We start from the raw sequence: 16301 nt of genomic DNA, 5'->3' as shown, positions 1-16301 counted from the left end.
AACCCCCGGAAGTAGCTGGCAGGTATTTTCGGTTTTGAATCTCTTTCTCTTTTCAAAAATACATTATTGGGGCGCCTGGGTGGCGCAGTCGGTTAAGCGTCCGACTTCAGCCAGGTCACGATCTCGCGGTCCGTGAGTTCGAGCCCCGCGTCGGGCTCTGGGCTGATGGCTCGGAGCCTGGAGCCTGTTTCCGATTCTGTGTCTCCCTCTCTCTCTGCCCCTCCCCCGTTCATGCTCTGTCTCTCTCTGTCCCAAAAATAAATAAACATTGAAAAAAAAAAAATTTAAAAAAAAAAAAATACATTATTCTCTTCAAACAAGTGGAAAACTCGGAAATGCCATTAGTGCCAAGAACAAAATTAGTATTAGCCCCTATAATTCTACCATACAACAAAAATCCTGGTTAAACTCCAGGGTCTTTTTAAAATCAGGTAGTTATAGCTTCTCCGGTTTCCTGAATCGTATGGAGTTTTCCAATACCAGACTCCTGCCTTGTAGCCAATGTATTATTGCTAAGGAAGAGGTGTCCTCGAACTGTCTCATGTAATGCTAGGCTTTGAGCAGAATCAGATACAGTGTGAGTAGTTCCTGCCCACTGGTAATAATTTATGATAGGTCGCCACTGTTGTGTCTCATACGTCCATGATCAGCGCATGCTTTAGACTGATGCTGTGGATCAATACATTTGAATTCCTACGAATAACTCATTGGAATTAGACTGCTGACATTTGTAAGGTACATATTTTAAACAGTTCCTAATGTGGCATACATTGAGATCAGAAAGATGAATGAGACAAACTGTATGCCCAAATGATTGTGGATAACTGATTCAAACTCATAATTTTCTTTATTCTTTGTCTTGGATTGTGTAGGAATGGCTAAGCTCATTGCTCCTACTGCTTTTTTTGTATGAATATCCTATTTATCATGAAGCTCATGATTTTTCTTCACTGCCCGCCATGGACCTGGGACCGGTAGATTCATTCAATGATACTACATTTGCTATTGCATTCACACCGGTCACCAACGTAACCCAGCAGATCATGGACAAAGTAGCCTTAGCCTCCTTCATGAAAGGTGAGTTTTCTGGCAACCAAAGAGAAATATTTCTGATGGCAATATTTGGTTCAAGTGACTTTAGATGCATGCATTTAATTTGCATTTCAGTGGATAAACCACGTTACTTGTCAGATTTTCTAGATTATGTGAAATTGGAGTGCACAGTCTCTCAAGAGAGAACTCTTAATCTTGCATAGGATTTGGGGAAGCATGGAATACAGAGTTTGGCAGACTTTGAAAAGCAGGAGTGTTAAGGAAATCGTTGACATTGCCATGGAAGCATTATTACTAAAATGAGGCTCTCCCTCCAGCGTTTGCTTGTGATGAGTGACAAAAACAGCTAGTCTTTCCTTGAGTTTGATTATAGGAATTCTTTCTCCACCTTTTTACTACCAAAAAACAGCTTTACTATATTTGAGGATTCTATGGAGGAGTGAGTATTCATTGTGTGTTTCAGATTTCCACGCTTCCGTGTTAAGATACTTATCAATGAAAAATAAGAGTAAATATGTGGATCCTGAGAAACTTAACAGAAACCCATGGGGGAGGGGAACGATAAAAAAAAGAGGTTAGAGTGGGAGAGAGCCAAAGCATAAGAGACTCTTAAAAACTGAAAACAAACTGAGGGTCGATGGGGGGTGGGAGGGAGGGGAGGGTGGGGGATGGGTATTGAAGAGGGCATCTTTTGGGATGAGCACTGGGTGTTGTATGGAAACCAATTTGGCGATAAATTTCGTATATTGAAAAAAGAAAAAAGAAAAATAAGAGTATTATTACTGTCAGGATCACTTCCCTGAAAACTAATTTTTTTAAATCAGAGGAGAAGCAGCCTGGTGCAGAGGCAAGAGAACTAGTCTTAGAGTCAAAGAACGCTTGACTAAAAGTGTTTCTATGACTGGGTTTGCATTGCGTTTTGCAAGTCATCAACTTCTCTGAGCCACATTATCACCATAGTCAAGATATGATAAACAATGCTATGGTTTTCATGACTATTTCAGTTGAGAATGAGAGAATCCCAATGCAGCTTGTCTCAAAAAAAAGGGGGGTGCTAGACGCTTAAAGGAAGAGAGTATGGATAGAGATGTGTCAACAACAAAGGAAGAAATACGTCTCCAATTCTTAGGTCTGTAGTATTGTGTGCTGGCCTCATTCTCAGGTTGGCTCCCCCCAAACAGAAGCTGACTTAGTCTGTAGAATCTCCAGATTTAAGCCCTACCACAAACAACCCCTGTGAAAAGCGTACAGAACAGTTCAAAATAATTTTAGAGATTAGACCCGTTGGAAAAATGGTCTACTGTGGGTTAATGTTGGTCTCGGTCCACCAAGAACTAATCTCATTGGATAGAAGAATATACTATTGTCATTGCCCGTCGGCTGAGTTCCTACGTCACTTTGCAAACCACATCCAAACCATGTGGTATGTGAGTGGGAGAGTGGCAGTATCCCAGATGAATTTTGGAGTGTTTACTAGAAGGGGGACTGAATGTCAGGCAACTAAAAACAGTTCTTTGCAAATATAAATGCATACCTCCAAGGGGAATCTATGGTGATTGCCCTATAATTGTGAGTTGAGTTATAATTTAAAAATGGATTAGAGCTTGTACAACTTTGTGAATATGCTAGAAATCATGAAGTTGAACAGTTTAAAGGATGAATTTTATGTTCTATGAATTATATCTCAATTTTTAAAAAGAACATAAAAATGTGCCTTGGAAGGTACTTCATGTTAATTTTGAACACCATAACTCTCCACCACGAGTATTACTGTGAGGAGAACTTTTGGATCTTTTTCTGCCCAGTCCCTGGAAATCCATAAAATGTCTCTTCTCTTTGTCACCTTATGTCCATGATGCTAGTACAGCTTATGTAACCATTAATTTTGTGCTTGGATTCTGACTCCTTAACTGTATTGAGTATCCAGAAGTCCACCTGTCTGTAATCTATATTTGGAGGTTCTGTGGTCACAGTTCCCAAATTATGTTGGGCTTTTCCTTCCTGTCCATGCTTCGCTGCACACTTCCAGGACAGGTGGATGGTTTACAGCCAAACTTGTTTTCCCATCACGCCTCACCAACCACCTCTGCCTTACTTCCTTCCAAATTGGAATGTTTACACTGTGCATCTCACCTGCAAACACTGACCCCACTTCTGATTCAAGATCATAGCCTGATCGCTCTCCACCTAAGGTGTAGTCTCCTTGTCTATCCCAACACATGTTTGCCTTGGTTCACAGATGTCCTCCTAGGAAGTCACAACGCTATGAATTTGTGCCTCTCAGCAACACCCTAGTTCAAAGTCCCCTGCAACAGTTAATACATATTCATTAAATGACTACTGCGCACAGGGTCTTTACATCAAGTTTAGCTTTACAATGAACGCGTTGTTATCTTTGTGTCATAAATAATGTAACTAAAATTGTAAATATTCATTAAATGCTATCGTGTGCTAGATTTTTATAGAGACTTTATTCTGTAGTAATAGAATATGATTCTATCATATTGTTATTATGTATTTTACTTTTTTATACTCTAGTAATATTCTGTACTACTAAAAATAGATATTATTATGTTTATTTTACAAACAGTGGAGATTGAGTAATAAAGGTTATGTGACTTGCTCAGGATCACATGGATTTAAGGAATAGATTCCAGGGGGAAAAAAAGTAATTTTATCAAAATACATGCTGCCTTCTTTTTTGACTTCATCTTCAACACTCCCATCCAACCCAGGACTTGCTTTGTATTCCTTCTCATCTTTTCAGTCTTAATGAGACATCTGTATGGCGTTGAATACACTATCTGCAGAAAAGAGGGATTATTTTAGTGATGTCAACATAGTCGACATATTTTTTAAATTTCTCACTCTTGTTTTTAGTCTATTTAGCATACTGTCAGGATTATTAAAGGAAAAAGAATTTTTATAATCATTTCTACCTGCTGTAAACCAGAGACTAAGCCAGAGACTAACTGTGATTTAAAAAAAAGATATATGCATGTGTTTACTACCATTGGAGGTTTATTGCAAAGCTAATTCGTATGTGAATAGTTTAATTGGAATGGAGTAATATTATACGTGATTGAAATTGGTTCAAGAACTACAAATGAAAATAAAATAACTAATTTTCATGGAGTCCTTCCGAATGTGTCTAGATGAACGTTAGCAATGTCTGTTCCCAAATTTTACTCCTCCTGACTTACTCAACGGAGATATTTGATTTTGTTTTATTTCCAGTGAAAGCTCTAATATAAGCAATTTAACATGGCCTCCTAAAGTTGATCTCTTGTAATTTACTAATCAATATATTCCTTTCTTGTAATGGCAGATAGAGAAGTCTTGGGACTGTCCAGTGAAGAAGATATTCAAGAATTAAGGACACATTATCTTGCAGAAATAATACAAGTCAGCTTTTCTAATACATTCTCGTATCATTTGAAATTCTCGCTGGGATACAGGATCCCAACGATCAAGGAACACAGGGACCATACAGGTAACTAGCTAGCTGCCCAGTTCCACTGCTCTCTATTACAATTATGTTATAGGCTGTACATGGGAACATGTGTTAGCACAGCAAATTTAAAAACCCCTGCCTGTGATGTGATGTCAGTAGGATAATCAACACATTTTAAAAATGTATAGTGGTTTTGGGGTTTATTAATGTACTGTATTAGATGGTTATTATATATGGTTATACATATGTACATATATTTATACATGTATTATACACATGTATATGTACATATATAATATACATATATTTACACAGATACGTGTATATGTATACACATGCATATATATGTATACATATCTATTATATGTAATATGCAGTTGTAATATATTAATTTTAAAGGAAAGTATATTTGTTTATGGATAAAATAGAATAAAATTCTCTTCAAGTGTCTGAGTAAGTTTATTCTTGAGGGCCCAAAATGAAGAAGTCACCAAATCCAAACTGATTGATTATTATTAATGCTGTATGATTTTGCCACTCTCAGTAACAAAGAGATTTAGGTTTTAGCTGCATGAGGACAAGTGAGAAGATCTGGGGTTTAAATGAGATGAAAATTTCTATATTAATGTGGAACTTGAGGAAACTATATACGCAGTGAAGAAGTGAACAAGAAAAAAAGCCAAGATGGTCTTTAAAAAGAGTGAAATTATAAGTAATTAACACAGTATGCTATTGCCGTAGTAAAAGACCAATGAAACAGAAGGAAACCTGGAAAAGTCTCACCTAAACATGAAAACTAACATATGACTGAGAAGACATTGTGATCAGTGCTGGGAAAATTCTCTCTCCATAAAGAATAAAATGAAATTATCTCATACTTAACAGTCAATTCCAAGTACAGAACTCAATGGAAAACAAATTACCATAAACTGTCTAGAAGTCAATATAGAAGAGTATATTTATAACTGTTGGATAAAATAGAATTCTTAAAGCAAAAAATGCATCAACTACAAAAGAAAAGATGGCTAAATTCAACTAGATAAAAATTAAAGAATTACCTTCACCAAAAGACCTCAGAGAGAGAGTGAAAAGTAAAGGCAAAACTTGTGATGAAATGTTTATACAAATAAAACTAACAACGGGGCGGCTGGGTGGCTTCGTCGGTTAAGCATCTGACTTCCGCTCAGGTCATGATCTTGTGGTTTTTGAGTTCGAGCACTGCGTCGGGCTCTGTGCTGACAGCTCGGAGCCTAGAGCCTGCTTCAGATTCTGTGTCTCCCTCTCTCTCTGCCCCTCCCCTGCTCACGCTCTGTGTCTATCTCTCAATAATAAATAAAACGTTAAAAAATTTTTAAAAAAAAACAAATAAAACTAACAAAAGGTCAATAACCAGAATATAGAAAGATTTTCTTTGGATAAATAAGGGGGAAAAAACGTAGAAATAGGAAAGAAGTGAAAGATATAAATAGGAACTTTGTAGAAGGAGAAACACAGATCCAGAATAAGCACATGGACAGATGTTTGCCTGCCTTAGCATTCAGGCAAATGCATTTTGAAACCACGTTCAACCAGATTGGCAAAGAACAGTAAATAGAACAATACAAAGTATTGACAAGGGTCTGTAACAAAGAAAATCCAATTGTTATAAAGTATTTTAATTCCACAAAAATTGAGAAATTTTATTTTTACTTTGAAGATGTGTATAACCTGTAAGCCAGCATCATAGGAATTTTATTAGGGAAAATCTCATGCCTATTGAAGATTTGCAGCCTATTCTCCTCTCCTTCCTGAGGGCATAGAATAATTGTTTTTGGCTATAATTAGATACCTAGACTCAAGGTATTGAAAAGCAGATGTGAGTTCTCTACAACCTTTCCTCACATACTTCTGCAAGCTAGATAGAAACCCTGTCACCTTGGGACCCTTAGATGTGAAACAGAGGACCTTGCACCCCTCCTTCCAAAGATCTGTGCTGAATCTATAGTCTGAGAAGTAAACTTTTGCTGTGAAAAGACATTGAGATCTGAGGGTTGTTTGTTACTAGGCATATTGTAGACTATCCTGACTGATACACACATATTATGAGAAGACGTATATAAGGACTTTCATAGCAGTAACCTTTTTTTTCTTTGCAATAGTAAAAAGAAAAAAAAAAAAAAACCTAACCAAATTATCAATAAGAGAATGGATAAATACATTGAATTATTTTCTTTCAATGTGGTTCAACACAATCATAAGAAGAAAAAATAAGGCCATAAATTTCAAAATCATAATATAGAATAAATGAAACAAAATACAGAACGATCGCTGTAATGAGATGCAAGATATAAATAATTTTTTAAAATTTTAATATTCATTTTTTTGAGAGAGAGAGAGAGACAGATTGCTAGTAGGGAAGGGGCAGAGAGAGGGGGGGGAGACCCAGAATCGGAAGCAGGCTCCAGGCTCTGGCTGCCAGCATAGAGCCCAATGCAGGGCTTGAACTCACGGGTCATGAGATCATGACCTGAGCAGAAGTCAGACATTTAACCGACTGTGCCACCCAGATGCCCCAAAAGTTTTAAATTGCATGTATAGTTTTGAGATACATTGTAAAACCTTAAAGGCATACGTGAACACAAAGTTCAGGAAAGCAGTGAGCCAATTAGGAACTTGGTGCTAGGAAAAGCAATGAGATCCTAGGCAATATACTGGGGTTTGCAATTGTGTTTGTAATGATTTGTTTATTTTTAAAATTTGGCCACGGGTACCTATGTGTTCATCACTTTAGGCCTGAACTATTTTGAAACGATTTTTTAAACGGTTAAAATTTTAATGAAACTCACACATAATTCCAATATTCAATTTTAATTTTTCATATTAAATAATGTCTCTTTTTTTAAATGTTTATTTAGTTTTGACAGAGAAAGAGAGACACAAAATCCAAAGTAGGCTCCAGGCTCTAAGCTGTCAGCGCAGAACCCAATGCAGGGCTCAAACTCACAAACTGTGAGATCATGACCCAAGCCGAAGTCGGACGCTTAAGTGACTAAGCCACCCAGGTGCCCCATAAATAGTGTCTCTTTAATGCAGTTTCATACTCAATGGACTGATAGGCTTTTTTTTCTTTTTCTTTTTTTTTTTTTTTTTTTTTTGGTAAGAGTTTTTTCTTCAAAAGATGTTCCGATTGACATGATTTAAACATAGTAGGTCATGCCCTCCAAACTCCCAGTTGCTCATTACTACCTGTGGTGTATTTAATGCTAGGCAAAGCTTTAGTTCTCAATCCATATGAGACCTACTAATCTTTGGAAACACAAAAAGATTTTGTTTTGACAATACAAAATCGTGAAGAGAAGAGCTCAACAAGATTCTTTCTTTTTTTAATTTTTTAATGTTTAGTTTTGAGAGAGAGAGAGAGAGAGAGAGCACAGGGGAGGGGCAGAGAGACAGAGGGAGACACAGAATCTGAAACAGGCTCAAGGCTCTGAGATGTCAGTACAGAGCTGATGCAGGGCTTGAACTCACAAACCACGAGATCGTGACCTGAGCTGAAGTCAGACGCTTAAGTGACTTGGCCACCCAGGTAGCCCCTCAACAAGATTCTCGATGAGTGAAGAAGCACGGAAGGTAGTGGAAGAAAGCACGGTGAATTCTCATTTAATGCAGAATGTTCCCTACAAGTACTCTGCCTGCCCTGCTTTGAGAATCATTACTCCCATTTATATATTTTTTTTTATTCTTTATTTATTTTTGACAGAGAGAGACAGTGAGACAGAGTATGAGTGGGAGAGGAACAGAGAGAGAGGGAGGGAGATACAGAATCCGAAGTGGGATCCAGGCTCTGAGCTGTCAGCACAGAGCCCAATGTGGGGCTTGAAATCACAAATTGCAAGATCATGACCTGAGCCGAAGTCAGACACTTAACCGACTGAGCCACCCAGGCGCCCCCCAATTTATATTTTCTTAGGCTTTGAGTCAAAATAACATTTGGAATCTGTAGCCATTGTAAAGTGCACTGTCTCCTGTGATCAGAGCTGAAACCATCCATCATCTTTTTTCCTTAAAGGTCATTGTTTTGAAATGAGTACTGAAGAGGTTAGCTGCCAAGTTTCACAATACTGGGAAAAAGGTTTTCTGGCTCTTCAAGCTGCTATCAATGCTGCTATTATAGAAGTGAGTACGATTGTTCCCAGCTAACTAACGTTCCATGCAGATTAACGGTATGAGAAGCCTCAAAAGTTTCATGGAAGAATACAGAAATGGGTAGCCTTATTCTTTCGCTTGATCACTGGTTTCGTTTTCTTTTCTTTTTTTTTTTCCTAAGTTTTATTTATTTATTTTTGAGACAGAGTATGTGTGTGCAAGTGGGGGGAGGGGCAGAGAGACAGTGAGACAGAGAGAATCCCGAGAAACCCAGGAGAGAATCCCACACTAACGGCATGGAGCCCAAGGAGGGACTCGAACCCGCAAGCTGTGAGATCATGACCTGAGCCGAAATCAGGAGCCTGATGCTCAACTGATTGAGCCACCCAGGTGCTCTGATCACTGGTTTCTTTAGATCAAAGTGTATTTAAGTTGATATGCCATGGGGACAGTAGACATACATGGAAGAGAAATTTTCTCTCCCAAGGACTCAACCTTGTCAGGAAGCCAGGCATTTAATAAGAATCTTAGTAGAATGGGAGAAGGAGATATAAAGAAAGTCCCTGTAAGTAAGCAAGCAAAACTTCTCAGCCTAGAATGCCATGGAAGAATTCCTAATCGAAGTAACATTAAAACTGAAGCTTAAGGTAAGATTTGCCAAGTACGTAAGGTCATAAAGGCACTTCAAGCACATTGTAGGGCAGTGTTAGGCGGGGAGGTGATAAAACACACAGTAAATTTGGAGAGCTGTGCGAACCTCAGAATGCCTGGAATCAAGGCTCCAAGTGGGCCAGTGGTGGAAGAAGTGAGTAAAAAGTTAGGCTAGCGTCACAGCCAGACCGACCAGTTACGTATTCAGAGGAAAACAGACGACTGAAAAGGAAACGAACATGCTATCCATTAAAATACAAATTTTGTTTACTGATGTATTTCCTCAGACCACAACAAATCATTCAGTAATGGAGGAATTGATGTCTGTCACTGGAAAAAATATGAAGATACATCCTTTTGTTTATCAAGGAGGTGTTGCCACTGATTTCTTCATTTTCTTCTGCATCATTTCCTTTTCCTCATTCATTTATTATGCGTCTATTAACGTTACAAGGGAGAGGAAGAAGATGAAGGGCTTGATGAGGATGATGGGTCTTCGAGATTCGGCATTCTGGTGAGTAAAGTGTAGCACAAATGAGTGAATGTCGGGATTCGGGGAAAGTGGGCTTCTTCAAAGCATCAGCACTCAAACTTAATGATTTTCCATCTCTTCCCTACGAATGGGGTAAATTCTCCTTGATGTAATGCTTGTCAGGATAAGGCTGTGGATTACGAGGCTTTTTGGACTGAAGAAGAAACATCAGGGTTGGGTTTGTGAGGTGGCTGTGAGGTAGAAATAGTGAGGGACGGCCGTTGAGTCTACTGGTAAGAGACTCAAGGTAGAAATGGTACATTTGGGTATCTAAGCCAGGCGGCCGTGGAAGTCAAGCCAGGATGGTACTGAAAGGGGAAAAAAGAAGTCAAGGGTTAGAGCTCTCTTGAGACTGAAGATCTAGCATGATGGATATATTTGAGGGAATAAGTCAGCTGTATGCAATGGCAAAGAGGGGCTGTGTAGTTTGAATTTAAAATCTTGGGAGCTGGGTTAATTCCAAGGATGGACAAAGCCCTGTGTTGAGAGAGAACCTGAGCATGACTGAAAAAGCATAGACGTGATGTTGATCACGAGGGGAAGGTAAAATAACAGAGACACTAGGAGACCAGGCGGAATATGGGAAGGGCGACACATTTGGAATCTGGAAGAAAATCCTATAGATTAATATTGAACTCTTTTTTAAGTAAGTTTGTTTATTTTGAGAGAAAGAGAGCATGCGAGCAAGGGAGGAGGAGAGAGAGAGAGAGCCTGATGCCGGGCTTGAACTCCATACCGTGAGATGATGACCTGAGCCGAAACCAAGAGTCTGATGCTTAACCGAGCCACCCAGGCACCCCTATTGAACTCTTTATTGAGTTAATATTGGAGGGAAGTATGGCCAAGCAGTGAAATCTAATGACTCTAGAGCCCGATGCCTGGACTTGAAACATAGTTACTTGACATCTTTGTTCAGTAAGTTCTTTGTGTATAAAATGAAGGAAATAATGGTGTTTCTGCGTAGAGCTGTGGTGGGCATAACGTGATTCGATATTTGCTAAGTTTGTAAAACACAGTCCAGTATGGAGTAATTGCTATATGTGTGGGCTATTATTTTGTTGGTTTTGCTGCTATCTTTGCCTTTTATTATTTCATTATATCCTTCAAAGAATATTAATCCACATGAGAAAAGAATTGAAGAAAGGAAAGTGAACTATCCTAACAGTAAATGGATGGAGTTAGAGACCAAGTATGTAGACTTTTTGGTGTACACATCCAGAGAAAGAAGAAAGCTTCCACAAAAAGAGAAAGTGACAGCACTACACATAGGAGGAATTTTTTTTTTAACTCTGAGGAAATTCATAAAGCTCCTCACCCCTAGACAGGCCCCAGAGAGGAGAAAAGATCTGAGATTCAGGGCGCCTGGGTGGCTCAGTCAGTTAAGCATCCAGCTCCTGATTTCGGGTCAGGTCATGATCTCACAGTTCATGAGTTCAAGCCCCGTGTTGGGTTCTGTGCTGACAGCGCAGAGCCTGCTTGGGACTCTGTCTCTCCCTCTCTTTCTCAAAGTAAATAAATAAACTAAACCAAAGGAAAAAAAAAAAAAGATCTGAGATGCATGGAGGGGTTACTCTGTGCTAGGACAGGGTCCCGCATAGACATGACTTCATTGATCAAATACTGTAATATTATTCCTATTGTCCAGAGCAATAACAAAACAACGAGGGGTTACAAAGTTTGCCCGAGGTCACAGAGTATGAGTACAGCAGAGAAAAATGTTTGAACCAAAATCAATCAGACCGGAAGACTATTTTCTCCTTTTCTCTACAATGTTATGTGTGTGTGCATGTATTTATGGGTGTGTATTTATGAAATTAATTTTAGGAAGACAAATATTCCTAATTCCTAGAGAATTCTTCCCAACACATTTTCCTTGTATTTACATATCCTAAAACTCAATAAATATCTACCAAAAGGATGAGTGAATCGATGAATGATGTTAGCATCGATCCCAGGTCCTCCTTTCAATGAAACAGGAAATACTAAAATAAAATCTTGTTTCCACCTTAGGCTCTCCTGGGGTTTACTCTATGCCGTCTTCATCTTCATTATGGCGCTTTTCTTGGCACTTGTTATAAAATCTGTCCAGTTTGTCATTCTGACTGGCTTCGTGGCGATCTTTATCCTTTTTTTCCTCTATGGACTGTCTCTGGTGAGTTGGTGAACTAAATTGCTTTCCATTCAACTCTGACCCTAAGGATCAAGTGTTGCTTTCCAATTAGGTTAATTCTTCTCCATATCCCTTTTCATCACTGTCTGCTATTTGCCTGAGAACATCTATATATGTGATTTATAGTGTTTTGTAATGCCAGCTTATAGTGCAATTCGTAGAGAATAGTTTTGTATTATAGACAAAAAAGATGTAACTCTAATTTTGTGTATTAAATCCTTTATTTTGTTATGCTAATGATAATCCTTAGAGAAATATCAAGCAAATGGATCTTCTCTCGTTTTAGATAGCTTTGGCTTTTCTCATGAGCGTCTTGGTAAAGAAATCTTTCCTCACTGGTCTGGTCGTGTTCCTTCTTACCGTCTTTTGGGGGAGTTTGGGATTTACGGCATTGTACAGGCACCTTCCTACATCCTTGGAGTGGATTTTAAGTTTTCTGAGCCCCTTTGCCTTCACGCTTGGAATGGCCCAGGTGAGAAACAGTCTGATTGTTTATCGATGGCATTTCCTAAGCATCTTTCCCCTCTGGAATTCAGTTGTCTATCGTCGCCTCTATGATGAGCATTGTAAGATTTAAAGCCCCAGTGCACAACACTTGGAAAGTGCAAAGGTGAACTTGTAAAGCTTTGGATACACTGAGCTCAGCAAAATAAGCCATTTGGTGAGTGAAAAAATGGAAGATCAATACATAATTCATTAGAGACAATCTAAAGCATTTCCTTTGACTGTTAATTAAATATGTATCTGATGCTGCAAATCTAAGTCTAAATCGTTATTCCAGTTTGTAGTTTGACTTAGTAATTGAATAGCTTAGTGATTGATGGTCCAAAGCACCATGTAAAAGAAAATTAAAGGTTAAAAACCTCTTGAAAATACATGAATTGACCAGTGAATTACGTTTCTGCTCATCAAATGTCCTTTGTCTTTATCTGATTCTCACCGTGAACTCACTTTGCTGTCCCTCCAATTAAATGGCAATGTTGATCATTACATACATAATTCTTAAGGAAAGGATTATTAATTATAGAAGACCCATTAACTTGAACATTATAGACAAGCCCACTTTTTCCACTGGTTCTCCTTAAACACACCAATTTTTTTTTTTTGTGGGTTTCTTTCTTTTTTCCCCAAGAGCATGAACTCCTTCTCATGTAGTAATTTTCGAGCAGGACCATACCTTTGTCCTATTTGTAAAAATTTATCTAAGGTTAAGCTCAAATGTCATTTTTTCGCCATACTTCCCTTCCTCCTCCTAATGCTCCATTTTCACTTGGTACATAGTTGAATCACAGTAATTACTAAATTTCGTTATACTTGGTCACATGCCTATGCCTTCCAAAGATTTGAGAATTTTAACGTATGCAGTTTCATTCAACTTTGTACTCCCAGGATAGGGCAAAAAGTAGCTATTTTATATTTCTGCCAAACTGAACTGTTCAAAATTTATCATCAACCTAAGTTCCTTAAATTAATTTCTTTTTCATTTTCAGCTCTTACGTTTGGAGAATGACTTGAATTCTAATGCATTTCCTGATCCATCAGACTATTCAAATCTGATCGTAGCAACAAATTTCATGTTGGCTTTTGATCTTTTCCTCTATATGGCACTGACGATTTATTTTGAGAAAATTTTGCCAAGTGAGTAGTGACACAACGAACATTGTTTCCTAAAACAAATCTCCTAACACACGTGTTATTTATATTTGAAAAACTATTTGGGGCATCAACAGGAAAGAAATAAACAAGGTCATTGCCAATGGCCCAATTAGTTATTTCTTGCTACTTGACTGGTCAGAACTACAGCTTAAATTTTGTTTATAGGATCGCTGATCTTTGAACTCCACTATGATTTAAGCTTATAGTTTGTTTCTTTTTAAAGACTTGCTTAGAAAGCTATTTCCTAAATGGGTCTGGCGTGATACTCACTTAGCTCAGCAGTTCTTAGCCCTGGCTGTATGTAAAAAGGACCTTGAGAACTTTAAAAATACCAAGCACAATTCAACTCTGAGAGATTCTGATTCAGTTCACCAGTGGTGGGACCAGGGCATCTATATTTTTAAAAATCTGCCCAGAGTGTCACAATAGGGAAGTCAGTAGGTCGTAAATTTTTATTTTTATCACCTTGCAAGTTAAAAGAATATGAGTTCATAAAAGCAATGATCTATGTTATTCACAGAGGCAGCAAAGCACCCACCCCAGTATCTGACGCACACAAGGGAATCATAAATAGTTGGGGTCGAAATGCTAGCTCATTTTCTTCTCCCTCCTTTTATAGTCAGTCACAGGCGGGGTTTGTGTCTTGCACCTGTGCATCTGCTGTTCAAAACCGAATGCCAAGGCTTTCTTCACCCCACATAATCCAGCATTCCCACTTGTGGTTGCATATCCAAAGGAAAGAAAATCACTCTCTGCACTCCTGCGTACATTGCGGCCATTATTCACAGTAACCAAGATATGGGAACAACCTAAGTATCCATCAGCGGGGGAAAGGATAAAGAAAATGTGAGATATAGGGAATCTTATTTAGTCTTTAGGAAAGAAGGAAATTCTGCCATTTGCAGCAACGTGGATGAACCTTATGGAGGACATTATGCTCGGTGAAAGAAAGCAGACACAGAAAGACAAACACTGCATGATCTAATTTATACATGACATCTAAAGAAGTCAAAAGAATGGTACCAGAGAATAAGATGATGGTTACCGAGGGCTGGGGGAGTAGGAGGAATGGGAGATGATAGTCACGGGGTACAAACTCTCAGGTACAACATGACTAAGTTCTGGACACCTAACATACAGTGTGGTGACTGTAGTTAATAATAATGTATTGTATGCTTGGAATTTGCTAAGATAATAGGTCTCAAGTATTTTCAGGACACACACACACACACACACACACACACGCACGCAGAAAAAATGATAACCATGTGAGGTGATGATATGTTAATTAGCTCGATGGTGGTAATACCTCACAATGTATGCATATATCAAAACATCACATTGTATATGTATGCAATTTTTATTTGTCAATCATACTTCAATAAAGCTGCAAAAATTATGAAAGTTACTAATGAAATCAACACATCGAATAGGTTTTTAAAAAGTCAAAGGGGTTGCCTGGGAGGCTCAGTAAGTGAAGCGTCCAACTCTTAATTTGGGCTCAGGTCATGATCTCGTGGTTTCATGGGTTCGAGCCCCGTGTCGGGCTCTGCACTAACAGTGAGGGGCCTGCTTGGGATTCTCTCTCTCCCTCTCTCTGCCCCTCCCCCGCATGCGCTGTCTCTCTCTTTTATTTTATTTATTTATTTATTTATTTATTTATTTTTAACGTTTATTTATTTTTTGAGACAGAGAGAGACAGAGCATGAACGGGGGAGGGTCAGACAGAGGGAGACACAGAATCGGAAGCAGGCTCCAGGCTCTGAGCCATCAGCCCAGAGCCCAACGCAGGGCTCGAACTCATGGACCGCGAGATCGTGACCTGAGCTGAAGTCGGACACTTAACCGACTGAGCCACCCAGGTGCCCCTGTCTCTCTCTTTTAAAAAGTCCAGGACTAATCATTTGGACAAAGGGACAAAGGGGAAAGAATGAGGGCAAAGGTGCAGAGAAACATCTTGAGGCAGTGAATTGATCATGTTGTTGCTCTTAGATAATCCCTTAATAACAATAACTGTCTCTGCCCTTTAGAAGAGTCCAGAATAGTAGATGCCAGGATCTACAATTTTGGCTAAAACGTTTGTTCTATGGTTAGAATTATTTGCATCATCATTCATTAAGCCTGAATGTAAGCCTGAATCCAAATGGTGACTTTGTTCAAAATTCTTTTAAAGATAGGAAATATGAATGAGAGAAAGGAAAAGTAACTGGCTCAAATGACAGAATTCTTTAATAGTAAATCTGGTGGTAGAACGAACCCAATACAACTACGTGCTTTCGTTGGTTAGATTTCCTAATCAAAGGAAAGAGATACGATTAATTATGTATCAAATCGCAGGTGAATAGAGAGTGTTCGGTCAATATTGAATGAACGAATGAATGACAACACATGAAAAGTACACATAATTTGAAAGCCCATCATCATTACACTGGAGGTCACTTGCAGAATATTAGGGAAATACAATTTTTGTATTTCATAATGTCTCCTAACACGTAGGGAAACAGAGGTGATAATTAAATGCAAATACACTGTGGATTAATTTCCAGAAAGAGGTTCGTGAATAGTAAATTTGCTTCAGAGGAAAGTTATTATCTGGGGATGAAATAGAGGATAAACCCAAAGTAGCTTTTTGTAAAATTCCACTCTGTTAAATTTCAATG

General features: G+C 38.5%; 1 protein-coding gene across 10 annotated transcripts in view; it reads left to right on the top strand.

Annotated features, from left to right (window-relative positions):
* The window catches only part of ABCA8 (ATP binding cassette subfamily A member 8), a 94345-nt gene that overhangs the window by 29153 nt on the left and 48891 nt on the right, over positions 1–16301 (top strand). For 8 of the 10 annotated variants that reach the window (XR_015244263.1, XM_086687855.1, XM_086687854.1 and 5 more), the window contains 7 exons: positions 873–1077; positions 4382–4546; positions 8556–8662; positions 9571–9797; positions 11826–11967; positions 12272–12457; positions 13476–13623. Coding sequence is in view for 9 of the 10 variants with exons in the window: in XM_086687855.1 (XP_086543981.1) it covers positions 873–1077; positions 4382–4546; positions 8556–8662; positions 9571–9797; positions 11826–11967; positions 12272–12457; positions 13476–13623 (1180 nt within the window). In the remaining variant the exon portion in view is untranslated. Of the gene's footprint in view, positions 1–872; positions 1078–4381; positions 4547–8555; positions 8663–9570; positions 9798–11825; positions 11968–12271; positions 12458–13475; positions 13624–16301 lie in introns of those variants that run through there. The other 2 variants (XM_086687860.1, XM_086687862.1) reach the window with 2 other exon arrangements.

This window comes from Puma concolor, chromosome E1 (assembly GCF_028749965.1).
Source record: "Puma concolor isolate L17-30 chromosome E1, mPumCon1.1.hap2, whole genome shotgun sequence".
Classification (NCBI taxonomy): Eukaryota; Metazoa; Chordata; class Mammalia; order Carnivora; family Felidae; genus Puma; species Puma concolor.
This window is presented reverse-complemented; position numbering and strand designations above follow the sequence as displayed.